We start from the raw sequence: 17,884 nt of genomic DNA on the forward strand, positions 1-17,884 counted from the left end.
CCCACATCGGGCTCTCTGCTCAGCTGGGAGCCTGCTTCCCCCTCTCTCTGCCTGCCTCTTTGCCTACTTGTGATCTCTGTCAAACAAATAAAATCTTTAAAAAAAATAAAAAAGAAACAAAAAGGGTGTCAGCATAAACACAGCTGCACTGGACAGCCCTGGCCACTCGGAAGAGGAGATTCTGAGTGAGCACATGGTGTGCGGAGAGACTCGGAAGAAAACGGGTGCCCAAAGCCCCTCGGGATAGGAAGGACTTCCCTCTCTGGCAAATGTTCGAGACACGCGCGGCTTGTTCTGTAAGTGCGTCTGCCGGGTAGGAAGCAGACAAGGATTAGAAGTCCCAGTTAGGTACCTACAACGTGAGCCTACTTGCCCCCCGAACATGCCTGGCCCGCGGCCCGAGTGTCTAGAGCTGCAAGGAGCCGATCCCGCAGAGTCCACACTCCCTTCGGGGCCCTCTACTGCAGCCCCGCTTCAGCACCTGCGCCTACGAGACACTGTGGTGTTTCTTCTGGAGGCGGTGGGAAGGCAGACTTGTGCTGGTCCTCCGTCTCTCGGTGCAGCCATGGGACATGGTGGATGGGGGGCCTTCCCTGGCGCTTCTGCTGCACATGGGGAAAGGCCTGGTGAGCAACACGACCGCCCGCTGTAACCCTGGGCGCCGGCCTGGCCAAGGGCATCGGCGTCAAGGACGCGTGGTCCTGCAAACACAGACACCGTCTCCGGATCTCTCGTGGGCTCAGTCTCTGGAAACAGGGAGCACAGTGCACCCCAGCCGAGCTCCCGCGCAGAGCCAGCCGTCCCCTGCCCGCGGGTCTCCGTGTCCGTGTTCAAAGTCCCCCGCGCCACGTGGACAGGGAAACCAATCCATGCAGGGGACCCGGGGCTGAGGCCGAAGAACACAGCTTTCTTGTCTCGACATTTCTTTTTATTTGGAAAACATTTTTGTATTTCTTTGTGCCTTTCCTTTTCCTCTTTATTTCCATAAACTGCGCCACAACCGTGAGCAGCACGGCTCCAGGCGCCCCGCGTGGGCTTTCATGTCGGCCTCTGCAGAGCTTGTCCTTGGAGCGGTACACGCGCTGGTTTGAGCCCGGTCGCCGCCTCTGTCAGCGGGAACCTCGGGGCGCATATCAAGCCTGTTCTGACAGAGCCGAGGAAGCCCTGGGAGACAGAAAACAGAGCGCGGGTTTGTTCTGCACCGAGGGCACGGCCCGAACAGGCGGTGCCTGGCCACACCGGGCCGCAGGGTCGCCTTGGTCTGTGCTGATGGGCAGGCCCCTGGATGCACATGGCTGAGCCCCGCGGGGCGCTGGGGCCTTGCATGCTGCTACGGGGGGCTGTCCCACCCAGGGCGCTCCCTCGGAGCCCATCCAGGCGTCTGTAGATCGCAGTGGGAAGCACGTGGCATCATCCGCATTTTCCTGACCCAGGAGGTGGCCTGTGTGCCCAGCACGTGGGTGGCAAGGGACATGCGGAGCATCGCCGGGGCCTGCCAGCAGCACCGATGGCACCTCATGCTCCGCGGGCCGGGCCCGTCACAGAGCCGCTCGGAGAGCTCTGCCCTGCCCCCACTCTCACATCCATCCCAGCCCGTGGTGGCTGGGGGTCTCCCAACCGCAGCCCTAGTGCGCTGCTAGGGTGCCCTCTATCGGAAAGCAGCCAGACGGAGTCCACACCCCTGCCCACAAGGAGAACCTGCCGTGGAGAGCCCCCGCCCTCTCCTCCCGGCAGAGCACAAGGGCAGAGTGTGGTCACGTTTCTCGGTGACCGTGAGTTCCTGGGGAAGAGCATTTTCCTTACAGAATTTACGACACAACCTCCTGCCTGGCCTCCAAATGCAAAGTGTGCCCCAGACCCCCACCCATCTTCCGAACGCGTCAGAAACCCAGGATCGAGCCCCTCTGCCAGCGCAGGGAGATGCCGAGAGACTGTGCTTATGGTCTCGCAGCCGGCCGGGGGCTCAGCGTAGGTGGCTCAGGGGTCCATCCCGAAGTCGGATGCTACGCGGCTGCCCGTGCGAGCAGGACGGCATGCCCGCAGACAGAAGCTCGGAGAAGGAGCGGAATTGGAAGACAATGCAGTGATGGTCAGAGCTATTTTTGAGGAAACAATGCAAGAATTTGGTGGAACTGTGTTTACATTAGGTACTTGTTCTTTTACAGGTGCCAACATGAAATACAAAACACACCCACACCGCGCCCTCCACAGGCTGTGTATCTGCGGCGTTCAGGGACCCGTCCAGACCGTCTGAGCTGCTGGCCGTGCCCTCCAGTGTCCCAGCTCTCTGGGACACAAACACAGCTCTCTACTGTGTGGCGGGGTGCGGCTTCCTTTCTCCCTAGATCCCAGGCTCTATTTTATTTATCTGCGTGCACAGCTACAAGTTCCCCGTATGCTTTTCAGATCTACTTAATTACGAAGCTAAAATGACAACAGGGTAATGAAGTGTCAGCCCGAGGTCCTTGGTGGACGCTGGAAATACTCCAGACTGCCCCTGGGGACAGGAGCTGACCCACCTTCTTGTGTGACCTCTGACTTCCAGGCTCAGTCCTGGGGTACGGGGGAGGAGAGGTCGGCAAGCCTCGTCACCTTCTGTTCGGGGCACGTGAGGGTCAACCGTGTCAGGAGAGGGGCGGGGGCCCGAGGCCAGGCCCCTGTAAAGGAGCCATTGCGACCAAACCCGCCTCAAAGAGCCATTTGTTTTCCCGGCTCGTGCTGGCAGGCGGGTCTCCTCCACTCGGCAGACACGACCCCGGATGGACGCCCCCGGCGCTGGCCTTCCTGGCCGGGAGAGAAGCGAGGCGGGGAAGCCCCTGTGAGCACGATTTCCGGGCCGCCCCGGCCGGCAGGGAAGCTGGGAGCGGGGAACACGGGCCAGGCAGCCTCGACGGCCGAGAGGACGGGGAGCCGGGCCGTGGGCGCGGGCGGCCAGCTTCTCAGACCTGCGTGGGGACCGGGGCGCTGCGGGGGGCACAGCCGCTGGCCCCGCAGACACCTTCCGGGACAGTCGCCCCGCTGCCTGCCAGGCCCCTGCTCTCTCGCCGTGGCGCTGGCGGACGTCAGAGACGGACAGCGCCGCGCGGGGACGCCTGCGAACAAGGGCCGCTCTTCCCGACCCCGACCCGCTCTGCTGCGAAACGGAAGAACGAGACGCACAACGCGCTCCACGTCCCTCAGGACACGACCAGAGCTTTAATACAACGGTGCCAGCGCGTGCCGCTCCAACACGGCCGCCTGCAAACCCTCAGTTCCGGCCACCCTGCGCCCCAAGCTGCGTTCCAGCCGGATGGGAACCCCCGGGACTGGTCGGCTTCCCCGCCAGGTGGCCCTCGTGGGCCAGCAGCCACTCCTTCGTGGCCAGGCCTCCGGAGTAGTTGCCCACGGCTCCACTGCTGCAGATCACGCGATGGCACGGGATGAGGATGGGCACCTGGAAAACAGGAAGCCGCCGTCAGTCTGGGCTCCGGGCCCACGGGGCCTCCGGGGTCACAAGCAAGGCCCCTGACCACAACTCACCTAGCAGGGGCTCAGCCACATGCAGGCCGCCCACTGGCTGTCTTGGCCCTACACACCCCTTGGTATCTGAGGGCCTCAGGGGGCCAAAGGGTTCCACAATGCTCCAAGCCAAACGTCCAGCATAGTCCAGAGAACCCCCTTACAGCAGGACCCGGGAGGAGAAAAATGCCGCTGGTAAGAAATCAATCGTGTACGCTTACCAAGTTCAAAATTACATTTCCAAGTTACAGGATGGTATGCAAAATCGCAAATATCTCGAGAAGCGACAGGAACCTTCTGGGAAGGCGGTACTCACAGAGGCATTGGCAAACTGGCTATCAGCCACTATGGTCTTTCTTTATTTCGTAAACACAGCTTCATGGGAACGTAGCCGTACTGTCTGTGGCTGCTTCTGAAAGCCTAAACTATTTACCATCAGGCTCCTTATAGGAAAGGTTTGCTGACTTTGCTTCACGCCACGCAGGGCCCTGGAAGCGTCCGTCCGCACTCACCAGCCCGGGATGTTTGGGAAGGTGGAGAAGCTCTAGTCTTCGTGTGTTCTCACCTGAGCGGCCACTGCTGCTGCCACCCTGCCCCTGGACACCACCCACTCCCACGGTCCCTCAGGACTCCAGACCAAGGGCCACAGTGGCCCTCACCCCTCGGCCAGCCTCAAATAGCCTCTCACCTCTGGAGACAAACTGCCTTAGTGAACAGAATGGCTTCACTAAAAGCGAGGTAGGTCATCTTATGATGAAAACCAACCCAAACACAGTCCTACAGAGAGAAGCCAAACTATGGTTAAGAGGACCCACTGCTGGGGCTCCTGGGTGGTTCAGTGGGTTAAAGCCTCTGCCTTCGGCTCAGGGTCCTGGGATTGAGCCCCGCGTCGGGCTCTCTGCTCAGCGGGGAGCCTGCTTCCTCCTCTCTCTCAGCCTGCCTCTCTGCCTACTTGTGATCTCTCTCTGTCAAATAAATAAAATCTTAAAAAAAAAAAAAAAAGAGCACCCACTGCCGGGACCAGGGGCAGCCGGGTGTCACTGAGACGCACCAGGAGAGGTGCAGGGGGGCTCGGTGCGCCGCGGGCTTCCGCCAACCCCGCCCGTCCGACCTATGGGCCGCTCAGCTCACTGCTGTCCCAGTCCCAGGGGAAGGGCAGGCCGGCCCGCAGCCCCAGAGGAGGAGGGCCCGAACCACAGGCAGGTTTCCCTAGTGGACACTGAATGCCCCAAAGACGGACCTCCCCCATGCCCAGCACGCTCTTCTGCCTTGCCTAGAGCCGCTGCAGCGCAGAACTGTGGGCGTCTGATTCCTCACATCCTAGAGTGGACGCCGGGGCCTGTAGGCTCTGGACACGAGGGAGCTCATGGTCACACGGGGAGACACTATTCCCACAGCCACACGCGGGCCAACAATCTCGCCGAACACATTCCTGGTAGCCAGTCCTACCAGGGGAGGAGACCTCTGCTCCCTCCAGAGGTCGGAGGCTCATTTTCAGCAGCTGTCGTCAGGGGAATGCCTTGGTCCTCCCACTACGGCCTGGGCTACGTGGACGGGAGCTCCGAGGACACCCAGTGGCAGACCCACTCGGAGTCTGTCCTCAGGACGGAGTCCACTGTGGAGCGCGGGCACAGCGAGCCTTACCCTTGCTTTTGATTTCCACGTGGCAGGACACCCTCCGCCACGAGGGACAGGCCTGGCCTTGCTCGCCCCCATCCTTCACCCCTGCCCGAGGGGAGGAGGACTCACTGACGGGCCACCGTGGAGGAAGGGATGAGAATGCCCAGCTCGGCCGCCCGTGAGGTCCCGCAGGGAGGCCCCGTCTGCCCCACGGCACAGGCGCGGTCAGCAGAGCTGGCCCTGCCGGGGCTGGTACAGCACAGGGGGTCCGATTCCAGAGGAATTCTTGGGAGGCCCCCGTGGCCATACCCCTGCCCCCAGCCTTTACCCTACTAAAGCTGACACCCTGATATCCTCTGTCCATTTCTTAGCTGGCCCAGAGCACAGGCGGGAAGGAGGTGCGGAGCGGACGGAGTCGGACTCGGGTTGCGGAGTTCCCTCCGTGGGCAGCACACAGCACGGCAGGGACAGCCACGCCCCGGCCCCCACACGCAAGGGCACACGCAGTGTTCCCACTGCAGGAGCTCCGGCAGATGGACGGTCATTTTGCTTAAAGATCCCAGCAAGCAGTTACTCGGAATCTGAGGGACTTCCAGGAGGCCCGGGTCAGTCAGTCCTATTTCCTAAGTGGCTCCATCCTGACTGGGGGGAAGGGGCACAGGTGGTCAGTCCCCGAAGGCCCAGTACGTGCTCAGGGATGGTTCTCGTCATCGTGCAGAGCACAGAGCACAGTGGCGGCCTGACAAGGACAGGATGGCCAGTGAGGGCAGCTACAGCAACCGGCTCAGCGCTGGAGACCGAGCTGGGGCAGAAGGAAGCGCACAGCTGCTCCGCAGACCCCGCCCTGGAAGGGACACAGGAGGTGCCAGGGACCATGCAGCGCCAGCCCCTGTCCTGCCCTCAGGGGTCACGCTCATATGGCCGTGCCCGCAGGGTCCCAGAGATTCCTTCGACGGAGTCCGCAGCTCAGCAGAGAGGAGATCCACACCTCCTGCCCCCAAGCTCCACCTCCAAAGACCTGAGCTGGACAAAGCCATGAGCCGTCAGTCAGGTGTGTTTCTAGAAGAGCGGCTAAGCACACGTACGTGGTATCCGGTTGTCCTGGGGCCATGCGTATGTCTCAGCTTGCCACACCCTGCCTGGAGTGCGCCCTTGGTGGGTGCTGAGCTGTGCCCGACCCTGGGCAGATGGCATGGTCCCCAGTCTCGTCCCAGATGCAGCACTCAACAGGGCCACGGGGAGTGCGTGCTCTGTGCCCGGCGCAGACCACCACGTGTCCCTGACCAGCCCCAGGCCATGCGTGGTCAGCCTCGGCTCACATGATATCGCTGGCCCAGCTCACATGGCACCTCTGAGGCAAAGATGCGTTTCCAGCTCAGCCAAGGCAGGACTGGCGCCCATACTTCTTGCCACGACACCAGCTGCTCCAGGGGGAGTGCTGAGCATGGCCTTGGGTGCTGGTCAGCCCCACAGGTCATCTGGCTTTGGTGGTGAGAACCTGACTCCTCCCATATCACACTGGTCCTGGTTCTGCCTGGAAGTGTGGGTTGCCATGGGAACGCACGCAGTCTCAGGGTGGTCTCAGAAGGAGCAGCGGGGTTGGGGGTTGGGGGAGACCTGGCTTCCTCTTGCGCCGCTTCTCTGATGGAGAGCAGCACCACTGCCCCGTCCTGCACGCACTTGCCATTCCCACTGTAACTGGCCATTGTCAGAACGCAATACTGATTCCGATCGAGGGTCTTGATCCAATACGATAGTCACGTTAATAACTGCTGTGAGGGCATAATCAGATGACACACAACTGAAGCTCTGACTGAGAGAGAGAGAGAGATTTAGTCCAAGCTGGGCTCACAAGCATTTAGGCACCAATTCAATTTTCCTACCTAACAGGAGACTTCACGAGTGAGCTTTGATTTTCTTGCCCTGCTCCCCGAGCTGTGGAATTACAAGAGACGGACTGGGAAGTCTCCGGCCCTATGCGTCATGTGGACAATAGCGCAGTGGTCGTGGGATGGCGACGCTGACCTCCCCGGCCAGGCTTTAACTGTGCCTGCAGCGACGGGCATGGGGACTCACCGAAGACACGAAGACGCACTGCTTTCTCTCCTAGACACGGGAGCACTGCTTTTGTTTGTGTTAATTTTAGTGGCAGATTCAGACTATTAAAATAACGAAAGCTGCCAAAATTTATTGGAGCCCTAAGGACATTTCAAAGGATCCGTGCCCTCTTACGGTCTCTCCTTTAAAGCCCCGTGCTGCATAAAATGTAATTTTTATCAATAACCAAGCAGCTCATAATATCACAGCCGCATCGAAATCCTCACGCTGTGAAATCTAATTCATCCAATACGTGAACCCATCCCTTACATGGACCCTTTCTCAAAAGCTATAAAACTTCCAAACCCATAGATTTGTCTCCAACAAAAATAACACGAAGGGGCCTTTCAATCAATAATGGAATCCCTCTGATTCTAGTGCTGGCTGAATATTTTTTCCAACTTCGCCTTTGTTCTCGTGGTAGTAGCCCACAAGGGAAAGAGCTTGTTTTCACTCGCGGCCTCATCAATACCTAAATCCTGGTGAGCAAGTGACACGGAGAAGCTGTAATCAATAGCTCCCTGTGCGTTTTTTCTTCTGGTCAAACAGTTCAGCCCGCTGACAGCCCTGACACTTAGAACATGAGGCTAAATCTTCATCAACGGCCATCTGGGTGACTGGCAGAACAAGACTCGGGGGGTCATTAACGCTCGTGGCGATCTGTGAGTAAACTAACTCGTCAGGAATGCGTTTGTTTGGAAGAAAGTGGGGAAACGCTCTGTGCGACGCATCGATTGCCTTTGAACTGCATTTAGCAACTTCTGAGGATGAGGGAAGGGTGCTACTGTGGGGCGCCCAAGGCGTCTTCCGTCTGCTCCACCAGCTCGCGGACCCTGCTACGCGGGGGGTGAGTGCACTCACCTTCTGGAAGCGGCCACACCGGCTCACCTGGGCTGGCGAGTCTTTGGTGGAAAACCTGGAAAAATCGCGTGTGGGGACAGGAGCAGCCCCCGCACGGTTCCAGCCATCCCTCCCGCTAGTAGGGAAGGGGACCGCACGCCACGGCAAAGCTGTCATGTGAACCGGCACGTGCTCCTGTTCATGGCGCCACCTGAGGAATGAACGCACGGCGAGCTTCACGGTGCCCCGCGACATTCCAAACCCGTCTTTCACTCTCCTTGAAATGCACAATTGCTCTATTCAGCCCGAACAGATGATCTACGAGCGCATCTCCACGATGCTGTCGGTGCCGCAGCTGCCGCGTGGGCTGTGTGGCCTGGCCTCCCACTGCCAGTGCCAGGGAAAGGGGGCGCCCACATGTGATGGCCACGTCGGTTGTGGTCCAGGCCCTGCTCAGGGCCCCCTTCCCCCAGGTTCCTCAGTCGCCTCTTGGAGGCTCTGTGATCCCTTCCAAGGAGGTGTTAGGTCAAGTTTAAGGTTCCCCAGGAGGCTGAGCCGAAACTCCCCTCGCAGGAACAGCTTCGGCAGCCCCGTGCTGTGACGGTGGCACCGCTCCGGTCCTGCAGCTGCCCGCACCTCTGCCACCAGCTCAGGCCAAGGGGCCCAGCGTGAGCCGTGGGTAGTGCCCAGCCACAGTGGGTCCCACGGACGGGCCCCTGAGGGCTCGCCTCCAGCCCGGTTGCTGTCGGCATGGGAGGGTGCTGAGAAGTGGGGCCAGGAGCCTGCCTGGTTCTCCCACCCGGTGTCCTCATGGCCCTTCTGCTCTTGGGCACGAGACTGGGAAGTCAATACGCAGACTTTAGGGACATTAGAGTTTTAAGCCTTGTGAGATCCAATTTTATAAATTTCTGTGACTGGGGCCCTATCTGAACAGAGACGTTCATAGAGATTAATAGCAGGAGGAGAGAGGCCTTTTGGTTGCAGAACGATAAATGTTTCTAAAGATCGCCGCAAGCGTGATCGTTGAGCACTGACGGCATCTCTGTGGCCGAGTGAGACGCCGCTGTCAGCACCCGAGGCAGGTGAGGGTCCCCTGCTGTCTGTGTGTCCGCCGGCAGCACGTGTTTGCAGAGCACCGGACAGGAGGTGTGCCCCTGCGGGAGGCATCAGCACACAGCACCTGCGGTGCACGGTGGGAACCGAATCGCCCCTCCATGGCTGAGAAGAGTGTCCCCCCTCCACAAAGGGCGCGAGGAGTAGAGCCTTGGCCTGAAGGAGGCACAAAGATCTGGGACAGAGGGAGAACGTCCATGGGACACAGCAACTACGGGCCACGGAAGGGCAGGCGCAAACCCGTTAGCTTCTAGCACCCGTCTCGCCAGGTGCGACAGGGAGCCGTGTCCTGCAGCGTCCCAACTGCTGATCTGTCCCGGGCCGAGTCCCACTGCTCAGCACCTGGTGGAGACAGTGGCCTTCCCAAGGAACAAAGTGGTTCAGACTTTATCAGGAAACGTAAAAAAATTCACGCTGGAACGCAAAGCAGAATCACCTCGTGCGTATGGTAAAGCTGAGCCCGTGGTGTGTGGAGGGGACGACTCAGGACATGTGGGCCACACCGCACCAGAAACAGGACTGCTGGAACAGAGCACCGATGGCTCATGATCCACCGTCATGGAGGACCCGGGTCGCGGCAAGGCGCGGGCATGACCGGTGGTCCACGTTCCACGTCGCTCCCGACCGTCCGGGATGTCTCTACGTGGCAGAGAATTCTCCAGACTAGACACGCAAGACGGTGCGATGCACTGCGAACCTGCCGGTTGCTTCTTAGAAAAAAGAAGGCAGTCTCATAAACGCCACCTCTCAGAGAGCCGGGGCTCTGCCCTCGGGCAACAGGGACCCAGCGGCAAGAGCAGTGAGCCAGGTGTGCCAATGCCTGCCCCTCCCAGGGGACCAGTGACAAAGATAATGCTGGAAATACACTGCAAAGCTACAGCAAGTTTCAAAAAAGTGAGGTCTCTCTGATCTAGTAATTTCCTATCCCAGGATGTGACGGTCCTACTTTCCTCCCCTGATAGGACGGGCTGTTTCCAACCCATCAGACCCTCTCCCACGGCTCCAGGGGGAAGCCAGCACGGAGGCGCCAGCAGGCCGCGGCCCAGTACTGGAGGGGCTACCAAGAACAGAAATATTCCCGGTCTCACTCGGCTGTGTGGGGTCCCCCAAGGACCTGGCTGCTTTGGGATGGGGGCACCACGGCCTCACAAGGACCTGCTTTCTGAGCCGGCACAGCCTGTGGTCCAGGTGCAGGCGTGGGGACGACGGGCACGCGGCCACCCACACCGGCCCGTCCTCTGGTGAGCAAGGCTTTGCCTGCAGTGAACCTCCCTTTCTGCAAAGTCTGACCACAGATGCACAGGAGGGACAAGGACACAAAGGGGCTTGGGGAAGGAGCCACCCCCTGCGGAAGACACGCCCAAATGCCGTGAATCAGCCCCGTCCCCCAGGTGCACACTCTGGTGTCAGATCTCCAGCCTCCCTATGCATGCGGGATCCCAGAATACGTCTCCTTCTAGGACGATGCTGCATATGGGCAGCCTGTCTGCTTGGTTTCTGGCTGTAGGCCTGGCCCCTGAAAGAGTGCTGGGCACGTGCGAGGCAGCCCGTGTACCCAGTTACTGGAAGAACGAATGTCATTCGCCACTTTCTCCAGGGCCTGTCCGCCTCGGTACTGCCTCTGACGATGAGCTGCTGTGGTTCCCACATGCATGGGGGGGGCTTTTGTGCGAACGCTTCCTGATCCCCTCACCAAAGATGGGGACCAGCGGCACAGACCTACGAGAGCCATCCCTGCCTCTCAGGGGAAGCGCCCGCCATGAGTGCTTCCTCTCCTCCCGGCCGAGCGTGGCTCGGGCTGCCCGGGGCACACGCCTACCTCTGCGGCCCGCACCCCCGCGCGCAGCGCCCAGGCCCCCCGACCGACCGCGGCCAGACTGACGTCCACACAGACCCCAACTTACAGGGTTGCTCCTCATGGCTCCGCCCACTGCCCGCGCGGCTTTGGGGTTGCCTGCCAGGGCCGCTAGCTGCTGGTACGAAACGGTGTCTCCGAACTTGACGGCCTCCTGCAGCTTCCACAACACCTGGGCGGTGAATGAATCTGAAAGGCAGAACACAGAATGACGCCCTGGGGACAAACGGCCCCCAGGCTCTGACGCAAAGAGCTGCCAGTCCTGCAACAGAAGACACAGGCACACCCACAGCCACAGGAGTGCGACCCTCAGGTAAAACACGGCCTTCACGCACGCTCCCTTCAGCCCGGCCCTGGCACGGTGCGGGCTGGCCCCTCTGCGGCGGCCCGCGGCTGTGCACCCCGCACCTGCAGCGTCCTTCCGCCTCCCCGGGCTCCGCGCGGGACCGCGCCCTGCCCTCTCTTCCAGGACCCGCGTGCGTCAGTGCGTGAGCAGCTCAGTTACTGAGCCCCGAGCCCTGCCTGCCTACGCACTGCAGAACCTTCGACACCGCCGGTGAATTCCCCGCTTCAGCTGGGACGCAGAGAGAAAGAAGCCATGGGTCGGGCTGTGATTTCATGCTAGCCGTCCACATCCGGCAGCGGACAGGCTCAGAATGCCAAACACGGCGGTCCACGGGCCGGCGGCGACCTTGGCTATAGGCATCTGTAATGAACAGGGCCGCAAAAATGACTGGATTCCCATTTTAATGGACGAAGCACGTCAAGTGCATTTGCTCCTCCTCCCACAGCAGGAAGGAACAGGTGAGCGCGTGAGGACACTGTCTCCCTCCACCTCCAGGCTTTGGAGCGGTTTCCCAGGCATGCGAAGGAGGCTGGTCTGAATCGATACCTATTGTCTTTCCGAAGGGAACACGCGGCTCGGGAGCACTGGACACGGAGCCGCGTCCCCCACGGCAAGGGCACCGAGCCCTTGGGGCGGGAGTTCCTGATGGCAACAGCAAAGGGAAGGCTCCCGCGGTCAGCACCGTGTTCCGAGTGTGTCCACAATAGCACTAATTACACTCGGTGCCAAGCTGGCCAAGTGCGATTTGGTTCTTAAAGAAAACACACCCTTACATGCGTGTTAAATAATAAAAATCACTTCTTAACTGAAGGGAATGATAATCACTTCACTGGAAAAAAAAATCTGTTTAGTCTTTATTATAACATTAAGCAAATTAAACATCAGCATAATCCAGGTGATACTAGAACAGGGTCATCAAAGAAATTAACTTTGTTGTTCATTAATTTACATGGATTAGTCGAGGGCAGAAAGATAGCAAATGTGCTCCAGTTTTTTATGATATAATTTCAAACTGTACACCATTTGTGGCAGGAGGGTGACTTTGGGGTTAATCAGACTGATTTGTCCTTTTAATTGCTTTCTATTCAAAGAAAATTCATTAGATAATGTTCTCTTCAAAATTCATGAATCAATTTAACTGAAGAAACCACATTAACAGCTTTGGGTTCATTAGCACACGCGTTGTGTTACTGGTTGATTGCTCGGAGGGTTTCCTTAGGCAAACACACTCTGTTTACCGTGATTTCCTCAGAACCGGTTCTGAAATCACAGTGTTGATCAGCGTCATTGTTGCTGCTGTTACCCTCACTCAAAAACAAACAGACAAAAACACAAAAAAAGGAAAAAGAGGAAGAAAACCAGAGAAGGCAGGCTGCCAGGTGGTAATCTGGGGAGGGAGCGACTTCGGGGGGCCCTTGGTCTGAGGAAAGCAGCCCGGAGAACAGCGCAGGCCGCAGAGGCCCCGTGTCCGGCCTTCCTGGGAGAGCGCCAAGGCGTCCGTGGTGGTCTTCTGTGGTGCCGCCGGGATTTCCAGGAGAAGAGCCTGGAACGGTACCAGACCTGGAGGACGAGGGTGAGCCCTGTGTGCGTGTGTGTGGGCGTGAGCTTGCCCGGGGCACAGACGCTCCTGGGCCAGCCCCGACCAGAGCACAGCGGTCAGGCCACGCCACCCAGCCCCTCCCTTCCAGACATGACCGTGTCCCATCCTCAAACAAGCGTTATGTCTGCACCGGGCACAGAGTCTTTCAAACATCTGTAGCTTCGCTGTCAGTCTTCGGTGGGAAATAATCTCTCAGCTTGCACATACCGGGCAACGTACTAGGAAAAATAGCTCGAAGAGCACAATACTTAGCAATCCAGCGCACCGCCTCGTGAACGTATCTGAAAACTCCATTTCACCCTGCAGGGAGCAAATGCGCTAATTAGTCGGAGCAGCTCTCGCGACCGGGCCTTTAACCCTCACCCGGGCAAAGTCAGAGCACGAAACTGCTGTCCTTTCTGGGGGGCTGGCGCCTCCGGTTGTTAAATATCCTTCTACAACGGAGAAACACCTGCTCATGAAAATCAACATACACGGATGCAGAAAATAGATCTTCTGGAGGTCGAGGTGTCCACGTAAGTCCTGAGCGCTGGACCATCATTTCAGGCGGCCCAGAGGGCAGCCATGAGAAGAAGATGCTTCTCTCTCCCATCTCCGGCCCTCCCCAGGGAGCAGGCGCGACCCGGAGCCGTGCGGAGCGGCCTTGGCCGGCCACTTCACCTTCTTCCCGCCCCTGTCCTTTCTCCTGCCTCTCCTGGCCTCCAAGGACGGCCAGCCAGGCCGTGTTCTGCGGTGGGACCAGGGTCAGCCCTGCTGGAGGCCAAATGGCTGCTTAGCTCTCCCTTTACGTAAGGACATAGCCACTGTCGTCTCCGTGTGGGTGGCCACTGACCCCTGCCACCACGAACACCCGACCCGACCAAGACTGCTTTCTCTCTCCTCTCCAGGTGGACTGTAGGTCATCAGCCTCCCAGGGGCCGACGAGGTGGTTTTCCAACCCTGGCCACGGAGGACGTCATCCTGTGCCATGGACACCAGGGTTTTTCGCAAGCTCTTCTCACACGCCGTGTAGGAGTCGCGATCAGGGAGTGTTCAGTGGCGCAACCCAGACCGACGCGCGGGGTGAGGCTCTGGTTAGGGAGCCTCGGCGGATGCCAGCAACACATGGCTGATGGGAGGAACTGACCAGGGGCCAGTGTCTTCCTCCCCTGGACCTCTGCCTCCTCCCGTGACACACACTGTCACGACAGCTCCCTGCCTGGCAGGGCCCCGCACGACCCCGCACGGCACCGCACGGCACCGCACGACATGAAACCGCACAACACAACACCGCACGACACCCGCCAACCTCAGAACAGCTGGTCCACGGCAGGGCGGTGCCCGGAGACCGGGTTCTCTTTAAAACCAAGGCTGAGACTCAGCCCCTCTTCTCCAGTGAGGGAGAGCCCCATGCTTTTGAGTTCTTGGGGGCAGAATCATTCTTTCAAGGTGAACTTTGCTGCAGGGTGCGGTTTCCAGGACAGGGCTGTCTTTCAGCCACCCAGGCCTCGGGGGGCTCTTGGCCACAAGGCAGCAGCTTATGCAGGTGCACATGCACGGGTGCCGCAGGAAGGCCGGGCGCCCTGGGCCCTGCCAGCGGAGCGTCGCAGCAGCTATCCGGGGGCTGGGCAAGGATGTGTCTGCCACGTCCCCGTGCACAGAGAGCAGAGCCCAAGCTCCCGCAGGAGTCCCTTGCCGTAGCCTCCAATGGCCTGGTATCCCGGCACAAACTGTGGCTATATGACAGGTTTTCAAGTTTCCAAGGGCTTTTCCCTTCCAGGGTGTGCCCAGACTGGTACCCTGGAGCCCCAGATAACCTGGGGTGTGAAGCCAGTTCTCTGACCCTGGGTATCTAGAGGAGAGTTGTTTTTTTTTTTTTTTTTTAAAGCTTTTATTTATTTATTAAACAGACAGATCACAAGTAGGCAGAGAGAGAGGAGAAAGCAGGCTCTCTGGGGAACAGAGAGCCTGGTTCGGGGCTCGGTCCCAGGACCCTGGGATCATGACCTGAGCCACAGGCAGAGGCTTTAACCCACCCAGACACCCCAGAGGAGTGTTTTGATACGAAGCATCCTGAAGTGCGAACAGGGCTGACGTGACCTGATGCCGCCTGACGGCTCACACAGCCAGGACCGAAGGTCCAGGAGTGAGCCCGGGAGGAAGCACGCGAGGATGAGAAGGAACGGGGGGGGGGGGCGCGCCGCACCCAGTTTTCTACGGGCTGCCTTTCCAGAACCTGGGCAGAACGCAGACGGCTGTGGAAGGTAAAGAGGCACAGGCAGCCGGGGGAGGAGGACAGGAATCTGCGGAAACACTGAACAGTGCCTGAGCGTACCACCTCACCCGCGTCCTCCGCAGCCCAGACCCACTGCGGCCTGAACCCCAAAGGAGCTGCGGGGCACACAGAGGACCCGGGAGCGCTTACCCACCCCCAGGAGGGAGGACGGCGTCCCGATGCTCAGGGTGGAGGAACCCCTCGCTTTCTGGTGTTATCTCTGAACTCTTGAACCACAGCTCCCAGGCAACCCCGAGGCTTATGTTCCTCTCTGCTGGGAGGAGCTGGGGCCCCACAGGTGGGCAGACCCCGCTGCTCCACTCTGTCTCCGCCGCGCCCGGTGCCCTGTGGAGGTACAATCCCAGGAAGCGTGTGGCAGAGTGGGGCAGGTAAGGTCAAATCACCAGGGGGCACCAAACGGGACTTCCGGGAGACCGTGGAGAGAGAGGAGACGGGGCGCACACCGGGGAGCTGCGTGTCAATCCCCGGCCTCGGCACTGACCTGCACACGGGCGGATCTGACCCTCAATCAGAGACCCGGAGCACTGAGGAAAGGATCCAGGCTGGCCCGACGGGCTCTGCGGCTGGCCAGCTTGAACAGGATGCGGCCACGGAAACCACTCCCTGCGGAATCCTGGTCGGACCCCAAGAGCCGAAGCCGTCCAGGCCGAGAGCCCCCTCGGCGAGAGAAGTGCTGCTGCACACGGGACTCCCCCGAGACGCAGACCCCGAGAGCCAGAGTGAGCCCGACCCAATCCAAAACGACTTCCCGAACAGAGCAAGCAAAGAGTCAGAAAACCTCAGCTCATCTTGGGAAAGATAATCAACAGACATCAAGGCTGAGAGGACCCAGCGGCTGGAACCGACTGACGACATCTTCTCCCTGGCGTTTTGAGGATTAACTGACAAAATTTTAAGAGACTGAAGCAACTTTAAAGGATCTGTAGTAAAAATGCTGCAAGAAGGGAAAATACCCTTGAAACATATGAGAAGATGCAAAGTTTCAAAAACAAATCGCAAAGAGGCAGATGCCAGAGGAGGAGTCCATGAACTAAGTCAACAGAACTTATCCGATCTGAAAAACAGAGAAAACCATGTTAAAAACAAACAACGAAAACCCAGAAAGTGCCCCGGGGACACACAGGACAAAGCCAAAGGTCGAACAGTCATGGTATTGGAGTTCCAGAAGAAAAGGAAAAAGGGTGAGGTGTACAAAACAATGTGAACCAATCATAGCCAGAATTTCTCCAATCTGGCAAAAGATTTATTACAAGGACAGGTGTAAGAAGCCTAGTAAACCACAGACAGGACACACCCAGAGGAATCTATTCCCAGACATATGATGAAGCTGGTGAAACCTAAACGTAGAAAAAAAAAATCTCAAAAACCACCAGAGAAAAGGGATGTGTTATTTGTAGAGGAACTTGGGTTCGAGTGACTACAGAATTCTCATCAGCAGCAAAGAGGTCAGAAGGAGGTGAGCTACCAATTTTGAAGTGATGAAACTCAAATTCTATATTCAGTTTAGAAAAAAACAAAACCACGGGACATCTGGGTGGCTCAGTGGGTTAAGACTCTGCCTTCGGCTCAGGTCATGATCTCAGGGTCCTGGGATCGAGCCCCGCATCGGGCTCTCTGCTCAGTGGGGAGCATGCTTCCCTCTGCCTCTCTGCCTACTTGTGATCTCTCTCAAATAAATAAATAAAATCTTAAAAAACAAAAAACCAAAACTAAACCAAACTCTTCACAGGACGCCTGGGTGATTGTAAGGAGAATTTGACCAACTCACAATCATACTTGAAGACTCACTTCTCTTTTAATAACTAACAGTTGACAGAAAATGAAGGATACAGAAATGAAAAACACTATCAACCAACTGGTTTCAGTTGACATTTACTAAAACACTGTCCCCAATAACAACAGAACATATACTCTTTTCAAATGCACACAAAAAACTGACCAAGATAGACCATATTCTGGGTCATAAAACAAACTTTAACAAATTCGAAATAATTTAATTCATTCAAGTCATATTTTCTGATCATAATGGAATTAGACTGGATATCAAGAACAAAAAGAAAGGAGATTTGGAAACCTCCAAATGTTTGGAGAGAAAATAAGGCACTATTATTTATTTATTTATTTTTAAAGGTTTATTTCTGATTTGAGGGAGAAAGAGTATGTGCATCTGCAGGGGGAGGGGCAGAGAGAATCCCACGCAGATGCCCTGCTGAGCCTGGAGCCAGACACGGGGCTCCATCCACGGCCCTTAGAGCACAACCCTGAGATCACGACCTTGAGACCACAACCCTGAGATCACGACCTTGAGATCACGACCTGAGACCACGACCCTGAGACCACAACCCTGAGATCATGACCTTGAGATCACGACCTGAGACCACGACCCTGAGACCACAACCCTGAGACCATGAGCTGAGATCATGACCTGAGACCATGACCCTGAGACCATGAGCCTGAGATCACGACCCCGAGACCACGACCCGAAATCGCGACCCTGAGACCGCAACCCGAGATCATGACCCTGAGATCACGACCGGAGCTAAAATCAAGGGTCAGATGTTTAAGCAACTGTGCCACCCAGGCACCCCGCAAATAAGGCACTTTCAAATAACCCATGGGTCACAGGAGGTCTTAAGGGAT

At 58.0% G+C, this 17,884-nt stretch overlaps 1 protein-coding gene across 3 annotated transcripts in view; it reads right to left on the reverse strand.

The window, feature by feature from the left end:
• Positions 1-3,166: 3,166 nt before the first annotated feature.
• The window catches only part of MGMT (O-6-methylguanine-DNA methyltransferase), a 277,379-nt gene continuing 262,661 nt past the window's right edge, over positions 3,167-17,884 (reverse strand). For all 3 annotated transcript variants that reach the window (XM_004751711.3, XM_004751712.3, XM_004751710.3), the window contains exons 4-5: positions 11,073-11,212; positions 3,167-3,433 (exon numbers count right to left, since the gene is read on the reverse strand). In XM_004751711.3, coding sequence (XP_004751768.2) covers positions 3,248-3,433; positions 11,073-11,212 — 326 coding nt within the window. In that variant the 3' untranslated portion in view covers positions 3,167-3,247. The remainder of the gene's footprint in view (positions 3,434-11,072; positions 11,213-17,884) is intronic.

Source organism: Mustela putorius, unplaced genomic scaffold, assembly GCF_011764305.1.
Source record: "Mustela putorius furo isolate JIRA1106 unplaced genomic scaffold, ASM1176430v1.1 tig00003909_pilon_pilon_pilon, whole genome shotgun sequence".
In the NCBI taxonomy this organism is placed as follows: Eukaryota; Metazoa; Chordata; class Mammalia; order Carnivora; family Mustelidae; genus Mustela; species Mustela putorius.